The sequence below is a fragment of the Halichoerus grypus genome, chromosome X (genome assembly GCF_964656455.1).
Source record: "Halichoerus grypus chromosome X, mHalGry1.hap1.1, whole genome shotgun sequence".
Classification (NCBI taxonomy): Eukaryota; Metazoa; Chordata; class Mammalia; order Carnivora; family Phocidae; genus Halichoerus; species Halichoerus grypus.
Window position 1 is genome coordinate 96,717,817 of NC_135727.1, and position 18,652 is coordinate 96,736,468.

The 18,652-nt window shown below is 36.8% G+C and overlaps 1 protein-coding gene across 3 annotated transcripts in view; it reads right to left on the minus strand.

Annotated features, from left to right (window-relative positions):
- USP9X (ubiquitin specific peptidase 9 X-linked) overlaps positions 1 to 18,652 on the minus strand; it is a 162,603-nt gene that overhangs the window by 83,337 nt on the left and 60,614 nt on the right. For all 3 annotated transcript variants that reach the window (XM_078065223.1, XM_078065222.1, XM_078065224.1), the window contains exons 2-7: positions 13,260 to 13,513; positions 9,271 to 9,416; positions 7,092 to 7,171; positions 4,569 to 4,681; positions 3,093 to 3,311; positions 180 to 295 (exon numbers count right to left, since the gene is read on the minus strand). In XM_078065223.1, the coding sequence (XP_077921349.1) occupies positions 180 to 295; positions 3,093 to 3,311; positions 4,569 to 4,681; positions 7,092 to 7,171; positions 9,271 to 9,416; positions 13,260 to 13,355 (770 nt within the window). In that variant the 5' untranslated portion in view covers positions 13,356 to 13,513. The remainder of the gene's footprint in view (positions 1 to 179; positions 296 to 3,092; positions 3,312 to 4,568; positions 4,682 to 7,091; positions 7,172 to 9,270; positions 9,417 to 13,259; positions 13,514 to 18,652) is intronic.

An 18,652-nucleotide genomic window follows, 5' to 3' on the forward strand; every position in this document is an offset into this window, starting at 1 on the left:
CTCTTGTAATACTCATTTTCTTACAATCAACTAGGACTGAACTCATACTTATATTACTTTTTAAAAAATCCAAGTTATCAGTTAAGAAGAAACCATACTTGAAAAAAGAATATTTTTATCAAGGAATTAAGTAGCAATTCCTATAACGCACTGAAGATTCATTTAAAAACATAACTTACTTAATAAGGGCTGCAATTATTTGAACATTTAATGCTGATCCATTAATAAAACGATCATGCAAAATCTGGAACCCATTTAAAGTGCCGAACTTGTTGAGAAGATCCACCAGCCAACCCTGTAATACAGTTAATGAAAACGGTTGACTTCCTGCTTTTAAAAAGCACCATCTGAAGTAATTTCTTGATTGAAACGAACTAGAAATAGGAAACTCAATAAAAGAAAATCATCATGTAAAATCATCTTTGAAATAAAATATTACATATTATTCACAGTAATCTTGTCTGTGAGAAAAAAGCATAAGCAGCAGTACAGATTAGATCACGAAGGCACAGTTGGCTGGTTGTACCAATAGAGCTGGTGAACAGGCATTAGAAGCCGTGTTTCTATTTCAGAGATCCCACTGTAGGAGAATATCTTATTATCTGAAAGTTATTTTTAAAAATTTAGGAGGATTAAAAAAAAAAAACCTCTTTAAAAAATAAGAAAAAGATATGTGGTAACCTAAGATAATGTTTGAATTCATTTTTTATTGTAGTTGTAAATAATTAAAAATTTCCTGTAAATACAATAATCTTAAAGCCTGAAAGTGAACTATTAATTAAAGCCAATCCCTGGTATTATATCTGTTGCTCCGGACTAGAACATGCTGGTTGATGCTTTTGCTGGCTCACGTGAGTGCCCCAATTCTCAGCTTAGAGGTAACCACGATGCAGTAACTATGGATTGTCTTTCACTCTTCCCTAAGGGACAGCAATAACTCACAGTACAATGAAATTAGGATAGCCAATGGTTTGTGGAGTTAAAAGCATGCTTACGTGTAGAAACTTAAGAGGTTATATACGGATCTAAGAATCAAATCTATCTAAAAATTTATGTACCCAAGACGACCCTTTACACCTAGGTTTCTTCTAAAAAGCCACGTTTTATAGTCCACTGAGGGAAAACCAATGGGGGAAAAAGGGAATTTCGCTACAAGTCTTAAGCAAAAGTAATTTCTACAGCTACTCAAGAACAAAAACAAAAAAACATGTCCAGGACAAAGGGAAAATGGAAGTATAAGGTAACTGCTTTCAAAGAGACAATATTATATGTAAGCTAAAGGTAGTTTTGATGGGATTTTATGTCTGTATCAATTAAATTCTCCACTAAATTAACAACACTTTTCTATGTAAGTTCATTATACTATCTTCCTACCTTTTTATTTGGTCTTAAAAAGCTAATTCAAAACAATTAAAAATCTGAGCATTTTAATTCACCAGTCCCTTATGGCATTCAGCATTTCAATTTCTCAAGTAACTGGAATGAGACTAATAGTCTGATATACTCAATAGTTATGTATAATATGTATATATAAAATAGTGTATGTGCACAAAGTAAAAAAAAAAAAAAATCAGTCTAAAACTAATCTTCCTTTATGTTTTCAGCTAAAATGTATCTTTAAGCAATTAGGAACACTGTAATTAGTAATACTCAAGAAGAGCTAGGCTTCAAATAAAGATATAAAAAGATCTTCAACCAGAAGCCATTTTAAAACAAGTTGTTCCCTGTGAGTCTCTTAAGATTATCATTGACCTACAGAGCAAAAATCAGAAAGAGAAATACAGGTATATTTTGGAGACTGTCACTGTTTAGATAATAATTTGATTTACCAAACCAAAAATAAGCATGAAGTGGCAACAATATTAATCTTGGGAAATATCAGAAAATCCCAGGTCTCAGTTTAACACATTTTGAGGATTTCCACTTTTAACATTGAATAAACCTAAAGTTATATGTATAAACTCAAATTTTACTGGCTGGGTTTTCCTTTTTATAAGGCCCACAATATTAAAAAGTCTCCCTAAAGGGGCACCTGGGTGGTTCAGCTGGTTAAGCATATGCCTTCAGCTCAGGTCACAATGCCGGAGTCCTGCGATTGAGCCCTGGGTTGGGCTCTCTGCTCAGTGGGTAGTCTGCTTCTCCCTCTCCCTCCACCCCTCCCCCTGCTTGTACTCACTCTCACATAAATAAAAATCATAAAAAAATAGAAAAAATAAAATGTCTCCCTTAATTATAAAATTTAAAAACTATGTATTATTTAATATTTATTAAAAGATGAACAGTTTAAGGATAGATTTTTTGTTTTGTATACTCTTTATGCCAATACAGAAAATTTACATTTGAGAACTTTTACAGAGATATCATGTATATTTCACTGACATTTGTAAGTTTTACTATTTTGCTTTCATTTATAACTCCTATAATTTTACTTTTATGACACATTATTAGACATTTGTATGATATACTTGATCCTGAAGTCAAAACATTAGAATGTCCACAGTGATTATGGCCTTGGGTCAAAGTCACCTCCTATTCTACTCTTATTTATGAGGAAAATTATGGCCTGTTTCATAGAACCCATTTTATGACTATTTCCCAAAGGGCTGAGCAGAAGATAATGGGAACTAACTACATGGAGAAAGCTAAAAACAACAACAAAACAAACAAAAAAACACAGTCTAAAACAATTTTGTCAACTGGGGCGCCTGGGTGGCTCAGTCGTTAAGCGTCTGCCTTCGGCTCAGGTCATGATCCCAGGGTCCTGGGATCGAGCCCCACATCGGGCTCCCTGCTCGGCGGGAAGCCTGCTTCTCCCTCTCCCACTCCCCCTGCTTGTGTTCCCTCTCTCACTGTGTCTCTCTCTGTCCTATAAATAAATAAATAAATAAATAAATAAAATCTTTAAAACAATTTTGTCAATTATACTTCAGTAAAGCTAGGGAGGAAAAAAGAATCCAAAACACAAAATAATGCAGAATCCCTTCATAGTAACATGAAACTACTCTTCTTCACATTAACAGGTGGTTCAGATCTTTTACAGCTCTGTGGCAGAGCAAAACTGTATTAATTATGAAAATAACAAACCAACACACTTTTGGTGATCGAGGGTCTGGAGATCGAGCGAAGAGTTCATCTTCAGGCAATTGAACACTTGACGAAACGGATTCACACGGACGTGTACCATTGTAGATATGGAATTTGCAATGAGGATTTAAGGCCATGGAGAGAAGTTCTAGAAGTGGAAACCAGTCTTGGGACAACTTGGCCACACATAGCTCCACCAGGCGATGAGTATTGTTGATAATACACCTCTGTTTAATATAAGGAGGAAAGGTGATTTATAAGATCAAAACATTACAACTCCATCTCTCCATTTGTTTACACTGATCATTTGAATTGTTTAATATTGGGATCAAACTGACAGATCAAAAAACCAAATTAACATTTACTATCCTTTATAGAGTACTTTAAAAGGCCATTTGCAACAGCTTACAGAATGAAGTAGGTACTGTCCTGTGTCTACAGACAAGACGCAAATTACTATTTTTTCTCCTCTTTGGAATTTGTACTCTAGAGGCAGCAATTCTAAAATCTATACAATATATTAACTATCCAAGATGGAATAGATTTGTTATCTAAGACTCAATGAAAAAGTCTGATAGCACCTCCAAAGTTTCCATTTCTTTACTTACAAAGTTACATGTTGAATTAGAAGATGGTGGGATTTTTGTGCTATGGTTATATTTGAAAAATAGTTCACAGAGCACAAAAATATCTGCCTCACAACTTATGACCAGATTTCCACAGTATGAATAGGGAACAGAGACTTGGAGTAATTATGGCATTTCATCAATCTAAGATGCATGTTCTTTTACTTTTTAAAATCTCCGAAATTTCATTGTATCTTATAATCAATGCATAGTAGTTTCTTCAACTGAAGGTGTTGTAGAGAAAACCTGTGTTTGCTTCTGCCAATCACTTGGGCATACCACGAACCTTAGACCATTTAAGGATTTTTTTTGTTTCACAACTATAATTTGATTTCAAATGACCAAACTCTTTGAATACTGCTGGCCTGCTGTTTAAATTTTCAGGAGACTTTTACCCCAAGATGCCATGGTTGAGACATACAGGTTCCTTTCACATCTCTTTCTGTATGGTTAAGTTTATTTTTCTACATTGACCCTTTGTGTCCTAGATACTAGATTCCCCATCTTGGGTGTTTTCCTTCTTTAGTGGTACATAAAATGAGTGTGTGGCGCATCTCACAATTAATGAAACGTGGTGACTTGCCTAAGGTCACAAGGCACTTGAGAATCCAGGAGACATATTAAACCAAAGGTCTCTAACTCTAAACCTCACATTCCTAAAAGATCATGCTTTCTTAGATAGAAATTAGAACTTATAACAAGTATTTTTAAAGTTCCTCAGTATTACACCCTTTAATTCAATTAATGTATCAAATATACAACCAAATATATATCTTGTGTGTATATATATATATGAGAAAACAACTCCCAGACATCACTATGAAAATCTGGTTTTTTAAAGTCAAATGCAAGACTCACATGAATTTCGAACTTCCAGCCACTTACTGCCTCATCTGTAAGGATTTTAGTGAATGATATTGTTAGCCCATCTCGGAAAAATCGCTGGCATGCTTCACTTTTAACATCAAGGCCTAAAAAAAGGGAATGAAAATTAATGTAAACAAAGCATTTTTCTGGTTGTCTCAAAGTGTCCAAGTATATGATGAAAAGTAATAAAGGGTGCCTGGGTGGCTCAGTCGTTAAGCATCTGCCTTCAGCTCAGGTCATGACCCCAGGGGTGTCCTGGGATGGAGCCCCACATCGGGCTCCCTGCTCAGCGGGGGCCTGCTTTTCCCTCTCCCACTCCCCCTGCTTGTGTTCCCTCTCTCGCTGTGTCTCTGTCAAATAAATAAAATCTTAAAAAAAAAAAAAGTAATAAATAATTTAAACTATTCACCAATAGCTAAGAAATTCACACTAGCATTGGAAAAAACTCACAGCATTATCTATTGTTAAGAAGTCAAAAAAATATACAAGTATTATCAAAGTTCCTATGTGTTAAGAAGGTAACTGATTCAGAAGCACAATCTTCAAAGAATTTCAAAACTATTTAATTGTATCAAAGTACATCAAACCAAGCAAGGTGAATTGAAAACATTTCAAATTATGACACTAGACTTGAAATGCAAAATGGTTACCAGTACCACTGAGAGGGAATCTAAATGCTTCACAGCATTTTACTCTCTGAAAATAAACTTTAAAACTTAGAAAATGATGTTTCACAACTATTTTTAAAATCTTATTTTGGTTGTAAATGATCCATTAGACACCAATATCCTTAACACTACTCTATGTAAGTATTTCATTGAGTAAGATGAATTGTTTTGTCTTAGTGTCTTTCACTGTCCCAGCATCTATGCTTTATAGCTTTGCTTAATTTCATCTGATTTCAAAAAGGCAATAGAGCCAAACGCCCTGCCCGGCCAAACAGAGAAAATCTTTAACTCTTATTTTATAATTATTTTTTTGTCTTAGAGAAAGTGTGTGAGTGAGCACACATGTGTGCATGGGGGAGCCCCGGGGGGCACGGAGGGGTGCAGAGGGAGAGAGAAAGAGAGAGAATCTTAAGCAGGCTCCACACTCAGCGCAGAGCCCAACTCGGGGCTTGATCTCACAACCCTGAGATCATGACCTGAGCCGAAATCGAGTCTGAAGCTCAACCAACTGAGCCACCCAGGCACCCCTTGAAAATCTTTAACGCTTGAGGACAAAGTGAAAACTTATTCAATTTTTATAGTGTTCTGTGAGTTTGACTGTACAGAAGAGAGGACATTTAAACTCAGTATTGTATCTGAAAATCTGAACTTTGCCTAAAATAAACCACGGTCCCAGAAAAGAAAGATGGAGGTAGGGGGGCTACATGTCCAATGAATGTCCATGAATATTAAATGAAATACCATTATGTGTTCTTACCTATAATTATACAGTCAGAACGTAGAACATGCCTAGTGCAAAAGTCTTCAAAAAATTGTTCAATTAATTAATTAATGTGCAAATGAACAAAAGAAATTTGAGTGGTGGTAAATAATTGCAATCTGGAAATGTATTTTTATAGTTTATTATTTTTACAAGATTAAAAAGGTGTAGAGACATTCTTTAAACGAAGGAAGTTAATTATTCTAAGATAAAGGAAATATCACCCTTGCCATGGTGAGATGGACGTAAGCAGATTAATTTTTGTAATGATCAACTTCAACTGTGATAATGCCTAATGATAGTTAGAATACATCCATGGCTACCCTATTTCAGAAATTGAAATGTTACTGCCATTTATCTTAATTTCCAATGCCTTAAAAGCGAAGAGAATATTTTAATGGTTGTCCTTTGCTAAGAGAATTCAACTGCACCTAAAGCAGACCAAAGTCATTAGAAAAAATGATCAATTCCAAATTCAGCTTTCACTTCTAGACAAGATAAAAACACTAGAGCTCATCTTTCAAGCGTTTTTATCTTTTGGAAAAAAAATCAAATCTTTTCAGTGTATATATATATATATATATATATATTTTTTTTTTTAAAGATTTTATTTATTTATTTGAGAGAGAGAGAATGAGAGAGAGCACACGAGAGGGGGGAGGGTCAGAGGGAGAAGCAGACTCCCTGCCGAGCAGGGAGCCCGATGCGGGACTCGATCCCGGGACTCCAGGATCATGACCTGAGCCGAAGGCAGTCGCTTAACCAACTGAGCCACCCAGGCGCCCAAATCTTTTCAGTATATTAAAAAGAACAGTCAACATGTAAACTAGACAGTTTAGTTTAAAAATGAATATACACAAATTTTATGTGTGACTTCAGTGAGTTCACAAACACCCTCTGAAGGCTGTCCAAAGGATCTGAACCCTTGTTCTAGGGATATATGATAAGCCATAGCAAGAAAACTTAGTTAGATGTTCTGGTCTAGGAATATCCAGTAAGTGTTTTTAAGAAATGAAGTCTTCAGGGATGAACTGAAAGTGTATGAGTAGCATACATTATGAAAACCATAAGAACATCTAAACTTACCTTTTTTACTAAGATCAATAGCAGCTTCTAAAAGCACTTCTAATTCCCCTTTTGGCAAAACTGGAACCACCCATCGAGGCCTAAGGGTTTTAAAAATATAAAAAGCTGTTTATTGGTGGCACTCTAAAGCACTATAAATGAGTTACTAATTATAATTACTCACCTCACCATGAAAATATTAGTATTAAAAAACATTAAAATATTAAAACAACAAGGTTGGCAGAATATCTGCTCTGTGAAACTAAGTTCCATCTGTCCTCTCTACAAACAATTTTTTTTTTTTTTTAAGAACTGTCAAACAAAAGACAGCAAGGGGGGGTGAGGAAATTATTTTAACTACCATAAAACTACCATAAACATAAAACTACCATAATAATCAAGTATCAATTAAACGATACCTATTGTTCAAGTTCATAGGAATGTGCTCTTTAAGGATTCGTTATCATGAATCTCTTAGCGGTCTTCAATTTCCTCACAAAGGAGAAAAATTTAGGTGGAAAGTAACAGATTACTGCTTCAATTCATAATCTGTCGATTTTTCCTGAAGGTTAAGTGAGACGTGGCTCTCCAGGTCTCTCTGCCTCCACAGGTACCCTCCTCCCTCCAACAAGGATGCAGCATGCACCCAGGTGGTGCTTTCTCTGGCCCCAGTGGCAGCCCAACCATCTCCGAGGCCATCCTTCCCTATCCCTTCCTCCTCACCCTCCTCACTGCTCCCAAAACCCTGGTTTTGAGAAAAAGTGCTCCATGACTATATAATCTATTAAAAACAAACGCATACCACCTTTGTCATTGTTTTTATTTACATTAAAATATCATTTGTATTTCTGTTCCCCTGAAAATTTGCTAATATGCAACTTTGTCCTCAAGTCTGCATAGGAAGTACCCTTTACTAACAACCACCAATCACCAGACAGAAAGCAAAAAGCAACAGGAAAACCTTTTGTTAGGTCTCTGTTAGAGAAAGAACAGTCAGGGACATTAAAATAACTTTACATGATTTTTTTTTTTTTACTACAATTCATTGTATAACATTATTATAGGCATCTCCTGGAATCACAGTTAATGTGTTCTTTCAAATACACTATTAAAAACAATGAGTTAAAAATATAGTAATAGGAAAATTTTTAAGATAAATGAAGTGAGGAAAGCAAGTTACAAAATGATACAGTAAAAATCTCGTATCTGTAGAAAAATCAATACAAATGATAGTAACGTAATCTGAACAGCATACTTCTTATTAGTAATTTTTTGTTGGGATGTGTGTACAGAAGAAGGATACTGTAGGACTTTATCAACATAATATTTCCATGTTTAACAGTACATACTTTTATTACTTATGTAATCAGAATTTTTTGGAAAAAAAATGCAAGGGGTTTTCTATTTCCCTTCTATTATATACATTAACAGTGTTAATGGATTTTTAGAAAGTGAAATACAACAAGAAAATCTGGTAAGGCAAATGCTTATAGGTGTGTGTATTTTCCTTACTTTCCTTTTTAGGGGTGGGGGGGGAATGTGTCACACCTCCCTAGCACTCACTTGTTGAACCCACAGCCATGTGGGAATTCCCCAACACACTCTTTCCTTATCTTCTTTAAATCTTTTTCTTCCCCTGCACATAAGCTTAAACTTTCACTCTCTGGGAGTCTTCCACTTCAAGTATAAAAAATTATACCCTGAACTTGCCCCTGAGGTGAAGATCAAGAGAAACAAATAGCCGAGATGGTTAAATGCTTCAGTCTAGTTAAGGGTTCACAAGGGGCAGGCTCTGAGGAACTCGATGTTCTAATGACCTGGCTTACCTCAGGACCATGCAAAAATTAAGAAAATCATCCAGCTATTGTAGCAACCAACATACCAAAAAAGAAAAAAAGAAAAAAAAACTTCATAAACTCTGAAAGAGGGAAATCACATACATGGTTCTACTTCAGAAACATACCAGCTTGGGTCATCATCATTAATCTGAAAACTGTATTGACACTGTTACTCCATGATTAAGAACCATGGGTTACAAAATATTTGGTAAGAACTAAAATGTTAAGGCTATTGAGGCAACGTGGCTACTGTGATATTTCTGCCCACTCTTTCTCTTTTCTAACTACTAATCACTATGCTGAGAAACTGTTGGTTTTCCTGTGTATTACACACATTAACAAAACAAAACAAACTAACTCACCTATTGATCATGTCATCCAACTTTGCCAGGTCAGTATGTGGAAATGCAGGTTCCTCATCTTCAAGCTGTGGTGGGGCATCACCTTGACCTTGTTCATCTGGGGGAGTTGCCGGGGAATTTTCATTGGAAGAATCAGGCGATGAAGTCTTAATTAAAAATTAGATATTCCAGATTTAGGTTTCTATAACATATGTAACAACATCTAATAATTCAAACACCAACACAGATTAGGGTAAAAGAACAAAATTTTAAAGATAAAATCATTGTAAACTTATGATGTTTCAGGTATTCTCTGTGCCAGGTTTTAAAATTTCATTTAATCCTTAACAGCCTAAGAAGTATTGAACAGCCATTTAATAGACAAAAACACAAACTCAGACAATAAGTAATTAGCCCAAGGTCACACAGCTCCAACTCTATGGTCAGGATTTGAATCCAGGTTTAGCTCTGAAGTTTGTGTTCTTAACCACAATGTGTATTGCTTCTCTGCTTCCATTTCCTATTATATGAGCCCCGCCATAATAGGAATTATTGTACAAATATGAAAAAATGCATTTCACATTTCACAGATGGAAAGTTCTGAATTATAACTTTCATTTTTTAATTTGAAGGGGAAAAATAAATTTTATTCTATTCAGCAATTTCCCTAGTCTCAAACTACTACCCAAACAATTATGAAAACTTCATGATTGTGGTTTCTAAGTAAGTCACATCATTTTTTTTTTTTTTTTAAAGATTTTATTTATTTATTTGACAGAGAGATAGACAGAAGAGCACAAGCAGAGGGAGTGGCAGAGGGAGAGGGAGAAGCAGGCTCCCCAGTGAGCAGGGAGCCTGATGTGGGGCTCGATCCCAGAACTCTGGGATCATGACCTAGCCAAAGGCAGACGCTTAACTGAGCCACCCAGTATCCCTAAGCCATGTCATTTTCAACTAATAGGTCTAATTTTATTCCCTTTTATTCTTCATTTTTAGCATATCTTTCTCTTTCCCCCTTCTTTAAATGTGCATAATATTTCTGCAACTAAGTAAATGTTATTCAGCCATAAAAAGAATGAAATCTTGCCATTTTCAACAACAGGGATGTTTCTAGAGGGTATAATGCTAAGTGAAATAAGTCAGAGAAAGACAAATACCATGATTTCACTCATATGTGGAATTTGAGAAACAAATGAACAAGGACAAATGGAGACCAAAAAACACTTTTTTTTTAATTTGCTAGACAGTGAGCGAGAGAGCGAGAGAGCACAAGCAGGGGGAGCTGCAGGCAGAGGGAGAAGCAGGATCCCTGCTGAGCAAGGAGCCTGATGTGGGACTTGATCCCAGGACCCTGGGATCATGACCTGAGCCGAAGGCAGCCTCTTAATCGACTGAGCCACCCAGGTGTCCCCAAAAAAACTTTAAAAAAAAATCATAATTCCAGTGTAGTTAACACAGAGCAGACTCTTCAATATAGAGAACTGGTAGCTGCCAGAGGGGAGGCAGGTGGGGGAATTGTTGAATCATATTGTACACCTGAAACTAATACAACACTATGTTAATTATACTTGAATTTTAAAAATAAATAAGTAAAATTTAAGACTGAGGAATCACTGACCTCTACCTGTGAAACCAATAATACATTATATGTTAGTTAATTGAACTTAAATTTAAGAATGTTTAAAAAAATAAACAGAAAAGAGAGTGAAACATACTGAAACTCTACTAGCTCCTGGTTTAAAAATAGATTCTTTTTTTTTTTTTTTTTTTAAACATTTTATTTATTTGACAGAGAGAGAGAGAGCACAAGTAGGTAGAGAGGCAGGCAGAGGGAGAGGGAGAAGCAGGCTCTCCACTGAGCAGGGAGCCCGACGCGGGGCTCGATCCCAGGGATCCTGGGATCATGACCCGAGCCGAAGGCAGCCGCTTAACCGACTGAGCCACCCAGGTGCCCCTAAAAATAGATTCTTTGGCATCCAACACAAACCTCTTGACTATGTTTAAAGAAACCTAAATACTAGGTAACAAATTTATGACACAAGAAAGACTTAATGATTCTGTCCAATACCTGTGACTATATACTTCAGTATTTTATGGCTTAAACATGGGAACTGGAGAGGAAAAGGAATAAAGGTGACACATTTATTTGGAAAAATAAAATTAAAACCTGACTTGCTCACTTCTCTAAAATGGCAGAGGGAGAAGAAAGGAGGGCAAAGGGGGAGAGAGCATATGTGCGTCTCTTTTCTACCATTCCTATAATAGATTATCTAATCTATAATAACTGGACAATAAGAACTTATCCCCGAGTAAAAACAAAAAAAAAAACCTTATCCCCAAGTGACAAACTTAAGTACCCTACAATAACAATATTTTTGCCTAAAAACTTATCCATACAGAATTCTACATAAACATACACCAACTGTAAGCAGTATGTCTGTGATTCATGTGCATGCACCTCAGCTATAAATTCACCTGTAAGCGTTGTTTGAGCTGCACATCACAAATTTTAGTATGTTTGTCTTATCTGGGTATTACCCAATACTAGTTTATTTATCAGAAAAAGTAGCTGAGGGGCGCGTGGGTGGCTCATTTGGTTGAGCGTCTGCCTTTGGCTCAGGTCATGATCCCAGGGTCCTAGGATCGAGACCCGAGTGGGGCTCCCTGCTCAGCGGGGAGTCTCCTTTTCTTTCTGACCCTCCCCCTGCTTATGCTCGCTCTCTAATAAATAAATAAAATCTTAAAAAAAAAAGTAGGTGAAAATCAATTACTAAACTTCCACTTCAGGGAAAGAGAAAAATAATAGGGCAAATTCAAAGGAAACGAAGGGAACAAAGATGTAACGGTGAAAGTATTCAAGTAGGGAGGGGAGAGAGAACTGAAGCCAAAAGTTGGTTTTGGGGCAAGTTTAATGAAATTGATGAGTCTCTAGGAAAGAGTATGAGGAGAGCAAATGCAAATTAGCAGTATCAGAAATGAAAAAGGAGAGATTACCATAGACTTTGAGATATTAAAAAGGTAGTAAGCATACGAGAAACAACTTTACTTCTATAAATTTGACAATCTAGGTGAGGGTACAAATTCCATGAAAGACACAACTTACCAAAAGATACATACACACACCCCCCCCAAATAGAAATCAGAAAATTCCCCTATTAAAAAAAGCTGGATCTATTAAAACCTTGATGGTTTCACCAAGAAAATCTTCCAAATAATTAATGAAAAAATAACAGAACTCTTACACAAATTCATCCACAGAATAGAAAAAAATATTATCCTCCAAGTTTTAAGGCCAGCATAAAACCTTGATATCAAAATCTATTTTAAACTCTTTGCAAACATTATTTCACTTGATCCTCTTCACAATCCCATGCAGTAGTTACTACTGTTAATCCCATTTTACAGATGAAAAACTGAGGCTCAGAGGTTAATTTACCCAGTCATTTAGACTAGTATGGTGAAAAGCTCAAATTTGAACACAAACATGACCTGAGTCCATGCTCTTTACCATAGGCTACACTGAATGATTTAATCTTTTGCTCTGGAATTGACACAGGGATTAAGTATTTCATTTGATAACTGACTGTGTAAGACACCAGCAAAAGAGGGGCTACATACTCAAGCATCACCATCTATAGCGCTTGAGCTTTCTTACCATTACTGTGGGAGACCTATATTTACCTATCTTTAACAGTTTTATGGTTACTTCTCAAATTATTCAGAACATGCTCCATTATTTTTTTTAAGATTTTATTTATTTATTTGAGAAAGAGACAGAGAGCGAGGAAGGGAAAGGGGCACAAGCAGGGGGAGTGGCAAGCAGAGGGAGAGGGAGAAGCAGGCTCCCCGATGATGCGGGGCTTGATCCCGTGGACTCTGTGATCATAACCTGAGCCCAAATCAGACACTTAACCGACTGAGCCACCCAGGCACCCAGAACGTGCTCCACTATTTAGTATCTCATAGTAGACATGCCAATGTAGCTTTAACTAGTATCTTAAACATCCTACCTGATTCTGTTGGAGGGGGGGCTGAGACTGTCCATCAGGAGCCTGGCCCTGGCTGTCATTCCCTCCTACTGGAGAGCCACGAGTCGTGGCTGTCATACTCGACACAGGGCAGATCTTTGCAATTTTGTCTGCTTATGTAGTTGTCTTGAGAAAAGAAATTATAGTCCACTTATAGAAGATGAAGTACCAGCATTTGTCAGTCTTAAAAAGCTCCAATTCAAGAATAAACCATCTTGCAGAGACCATTGCATAACCTACAAGAAAAAAAAAGTACATTTGTTTTAGATTTAAAAATCATGAATTAAGGAACTGTTCAATCTTAGTACTACCAGTGAATCTAGTCAAGAGAAGGTGGCTATATAATGAGAGGATAAGGTGAAAAACTAAAGTCTCATTAATACCATATTCAACTTAAACTGAAAACTGTAGATCAGCTTGTACCAAACCACAGCCTTTTATGTTTCAGCTTTCTTTTGGGATTCCAAAGACATTATCAAAGTATTTAGTTGCCATTTTGATTCAATCATGGAATGGCAAAAACTGTCTTCGATTTGCTAATACCTTCAATACACTGTAAAAATATGTATATTCAAGACATAAACCAGGTAACAAAATGTTATTTTTAAAAACATTTCAGGAAAGATTGCACAACTAACATTTATCACTGGTACTAGGGCATTATAAATGGTTTTTGAACAAGCTTATAACAGGTTTTAACAGAAACTTTAAAACTTTGGGGGAATTTTTCTTTGGAAAAAGTTCAAACTATGTACTACTATTCCTAAACAACCAAGTCAGTCAAGTGACCCTGACTCTCCACTTTTGGCAAGGTTTTGGTCACAGGCATTCCCAGGCATGACAGGGCTACAGACCACAATTGTTTAACAATGGAATTCTTTGTTACCTCACCAGCAAAGGTGTATAGGGGAATGTCAGCAAAGCCTCAATTCTATATATTCATTAGACCAATGGCTCTCATCCTTAGCTGCAAACTAAAATCATCTGAGATGCTCTGATAAACACTGATGTGCACACCCCTCTCCAGACTGAATAAATTACTGCATTTGAGAGTGAAGCCTAGGCATCAGTACTTTCCATAAATTCTCCCCTGGTGATTGAGAATTGTGCCATGAGATTGAGAGCCTTAGCTGATTAGTTATAGGTATTTCATTATAAGGCGACCATACTTTCCATTTAGTCCAGAAGAGTCCATGTTTACCCTCCAATTTAAATATAATCACTTGGGGCACCTGGGTGGCTCAGTCAGTTAAGCGTCCGACTCTTGATTTTGACTCAGGTCATGATCTCGGGGTTGAGGGGCTCGATTCCACAACCCTGAGATCACGACCTGAGCTGAAGTCAGACACTTAACTGACTGAGCCACCTAGGTACCCCTAAAATAAATAAACCTTTAAAAATAAATAATCACTTAACCCAGAAATAGGTCCCTAACAAGATTTTGTTTCATTTATAAAATTTGTGTAACAACAAAGTTTAAGACCGATAATATCAAATACTGGTGAGGCTAAAAACATAGAAAAATGTTCAATACATAAAGTGAAAATACAAAAGAGAACATGAATGAGCAGCCTCTCTTTCACTTTTGTTTTCCATTTTCATACACCCTACGTTACAAAAAAACTCACGTGAAGTAAACAATGTTAAAAACCTGGAGAAACTAGCCAATAATTTTCTTTAGTCATTTTGGGTCTGCTGGCAAATTATTTGAGTGCCTTTCTTTTCTTGCCACTCAAAATTATCAGCTAATCAATTCAACTTGATTCTTCTCCACTTCAAATTTGTTCCAATTTCTCCCCTTTGTTTCCCAACTTGGGTTCATGATCCACTTGTATACTGCCCCCAAAGGATGATCCCCTCGCTCTCTTCCTGGATGCCTTGTTATTTGTCTATGAATATGCTTGAGTCTTCCTTACTGAAAAACCACCAATCTCTGCCCTTCCCTTTTCCCAAAAAATCTTAACAAGAATGTCTCTGCTTCCCCTTTCACCTCTTCCATTTTCCCTCATCATCTGGCTGGGTCTAAGCTACCAAAATTGCTTTAAGTCAGTGGGTCATAACTGAGGACTATGGATGGATTTGAAGATAACTCCCCTAAAACTACATGCAAAGCTTTGCGAATATGTGCATTTGGTGGGGAGAGAAGGGGGAGAAGGTCTGATTCACAGATCATCAATGCTCTACTAATGGACAAATCGAGTAACTGCTTCTTGCTGTTCACCCTGCATGCCCTCTTCTGAGCATGAGATACAAGTGGCCACCACTACCCCAACCCTCCCTTCTCGAACCTCTGAGCTTCTTTGGTTTATACAATCCTGGACTCCAGGTTTTCTTTCCTTTCCACTCTTTTCAAGGGGGATGGTGGCAGGTAGTAGTGATGTCAGTGAGGACTAGTTCTGAATACTGAAACAGAAGTGAAAGCATCCACTAGATAGTTCACTCTCCAAGTCTGAATTGAAGCAAAACTTGGGGATCTTGAACATAGAGCCAGTTATTCACAAAAGGGTCAAAGGTGATGGACTCATTAGTATAACCTCAGAGCCCCCCACCCTCCCATAAACACAACCTCCACCCGGCTACCACCTACTGAGAGGAAGTGGGTCACAATGTTATGGGGTGGTAGGAAGTAGCATGATATATTCCCAAGTGTGGGGAAAGTCTAGGAGAGAGGACAAATCCTGAGGTACACCAAAAATTAAAGTCTTTTTTTTTTTTTTAGGTAAATCTTCACTGTTTACACAGAATGTGTATTTTCCTAAAATTAAAAACCAACCATCTAAAAAGCAACTTGACCAAAGCACAAGTAGAAAGTTAACAAGTCTAGAAATTCTATTACCTTGTCCACTACACCAATACTCTCTCTCTTTAAGAAGCCTTTCCAGGAAGCAATCCAAGGACAAAAGAATGAATAAACAAAATGTGGTATGCACACACAATGAGATATTCTCTAGTGTTAAAAAGGAAGAAAATTCTAACACATGCTACAACATGGATGAACCCTGAGAACACTATGCTAAGTGAAATAAGCCAGTCACAAAGAGACAAATATTCTATGATTACACTTATATGAGGTGCCTACACTAATCCAGAAAGTAGGAAGGTGGTTACCAGAGGTTACAGGGAGAGAAGATTGGGGAATTAATAACAGGTGCAGTTTCAGCTTGGGAAGATTAAAAAAAAGTTCTGAAGATGAATGGTGATGGATGATGGTGATGGTTGCACAATGTGAATGAAACTTAAGGGTCACTGAATTGTATGTACACTTAAAAATGGTTAAAATGATAAATTTAAGGTTATATATATTTTCTCACAATAAAATTTTATATATATATAGCACTGACTGCTCTCTTGCTTTACAGTCCTTCAACATTTGGTGATCATTTGAGTTAAAATATCTTAAAATTATATCCTCGTGTTGTTTTATGCTCAACATCCTTCTATCTATATATATCCCAATAACCTTCCATCTATAGACAAATCAAAACTATCTGGCAAAAGTCTGGAAATAAACTATTCTAAACAAAAGTATTCTGTGGATTACTAAAGAACTATCCCTTTAAACAAAATAACTTTAAGGTAAATGGAAAAGGGAGAAGTGTAACCTCTCTGCCAAACAACATACCTTTTTGTGTATCTGACCACAGAACTAAATCATCATCATCTTCTTGCAGAATATCCCATTAACAAAGCCTCAAGCTGCCTGCCATCCCTATCTCCTCTTACGTAATTCTCACCTTTCCGTCCCTTGGTTTCTAGATTTCTTCTACCTCTGTCAAGTTTTCCACACTTCAAGATTTCCAGTACTGCTGAGCAGGTATGTCAGGTCTCAGCATAGCATACCCTGCTCTACTCTGGTATTAACAGACATCTCTCTCCCACCACATAAAAATTGATACCTTTTCCTCAGTATGCTAGGACTGAAAGATTTAGAGCAAGAAATAGGTATGGAGCAATTAAAAATACTTTCTGGATTTTTTATGTATGTATGTATGTATGTATTTATCAGAGAAAGAGAGAGGGAGAGCACAAGCAGGGGGAAGTGGCAGGCAGAGGAAGAAACAGGCTCTCCCAGCTGAGCAGGGAGCCCGATGTGGGACTCGATCCCAGGACCCTGGGATCATGACCCGAGGTGAAGGCAGACGCTTAACTGACTGAGCCACTCAGGCATCCCACTTTCTGCATTTTAAAAACGTAACTTTTATTTCAAAATCCCACCTCTGCCACTTAACAAGCTGCCTATCTTCAAGGTCAGTGACGTCCACTCTATTTTCACAGGTGTTTAAAACTGAGATAATGCCACCCACAAAAATGCCACAAGGATTATTTAAATACAGGTGTTTTGCAAATACCAAGCACACAGTAATTCTTAAAATATGTAATCTTCTTTTCCCTTTCTATAATGTACTGTGCAGGGTTCTTGAATATCTGAGGTATTAATTGGAAAATAACATTTTCAGATATAATTTGGAAAGCTTTGAATGGGAAAAAAATTATCAAAGGTACGCTACAACTAAGTTATCCAAGAATAACACTGCTACCTTTCTTAATAAATCCCATTCAATCCAAGTGGAGGAAATAGATGGGAATCACACTGTTTTACTTGATTTCAAGAAGCAGTCCCAAGTACAGAGCTTGTTTTCCAGGAGACATTTAGGCATACCCAGCAAGGATAGAACAAGCTTTCTACCAAGTTTCAAAGCAGCAGTATCCTCCACTGAGCAACTAAAAAATTATTCAAATCATTTGAAATTTAACGCAATAACCATTTCCTAAAGGAATGCTCAAATTCAACATATCCAATGTGAAAATTCACTGTATGAAATTTTAAGCTTTGCATAAAAAGCATCAAGTTTTATTTTATTTTATTTAAAGATTTTATTTATTTATTTGACAGAGAGAGACACAGCGAGAGAAGGAACACAAGCAGGGGGAGCGGAGAGGGAGAAGCAGGCTTCCTGCTGAGCAGGGAGCCCATCGCAGGGCTTGATCCCAGGACTCTGGGATCATGACCTGAGCTGAAGGCAGACACTTAATGAATGAGCCACCCAGGCGCCCCTCAAGTTTTATTTTAGAAAAACAAAAGTACGGTAAGGGTCACTGTTCTCCCTTTCTTTCACTCAGGTTTTACCAGAAATTATGTTGGATTTTCTGCAATGCAACATGTAACCACAATGGCAACATTAGACAGCCTTTAGAAGACAGCATTTTTTGTATTCAAACTTAGCATCTCAATATCTTCCAAGATGGGAGAAGCATCATCTTTACCTGGTTAAAGGTTGGCATTATATTTTTTTAAAATAACCTAGTATTCCGTAAGTGCCAACCATTTATATTCACTTTAAAGTTTGCGGAACTGAATTTTCTCCAACAGTTTT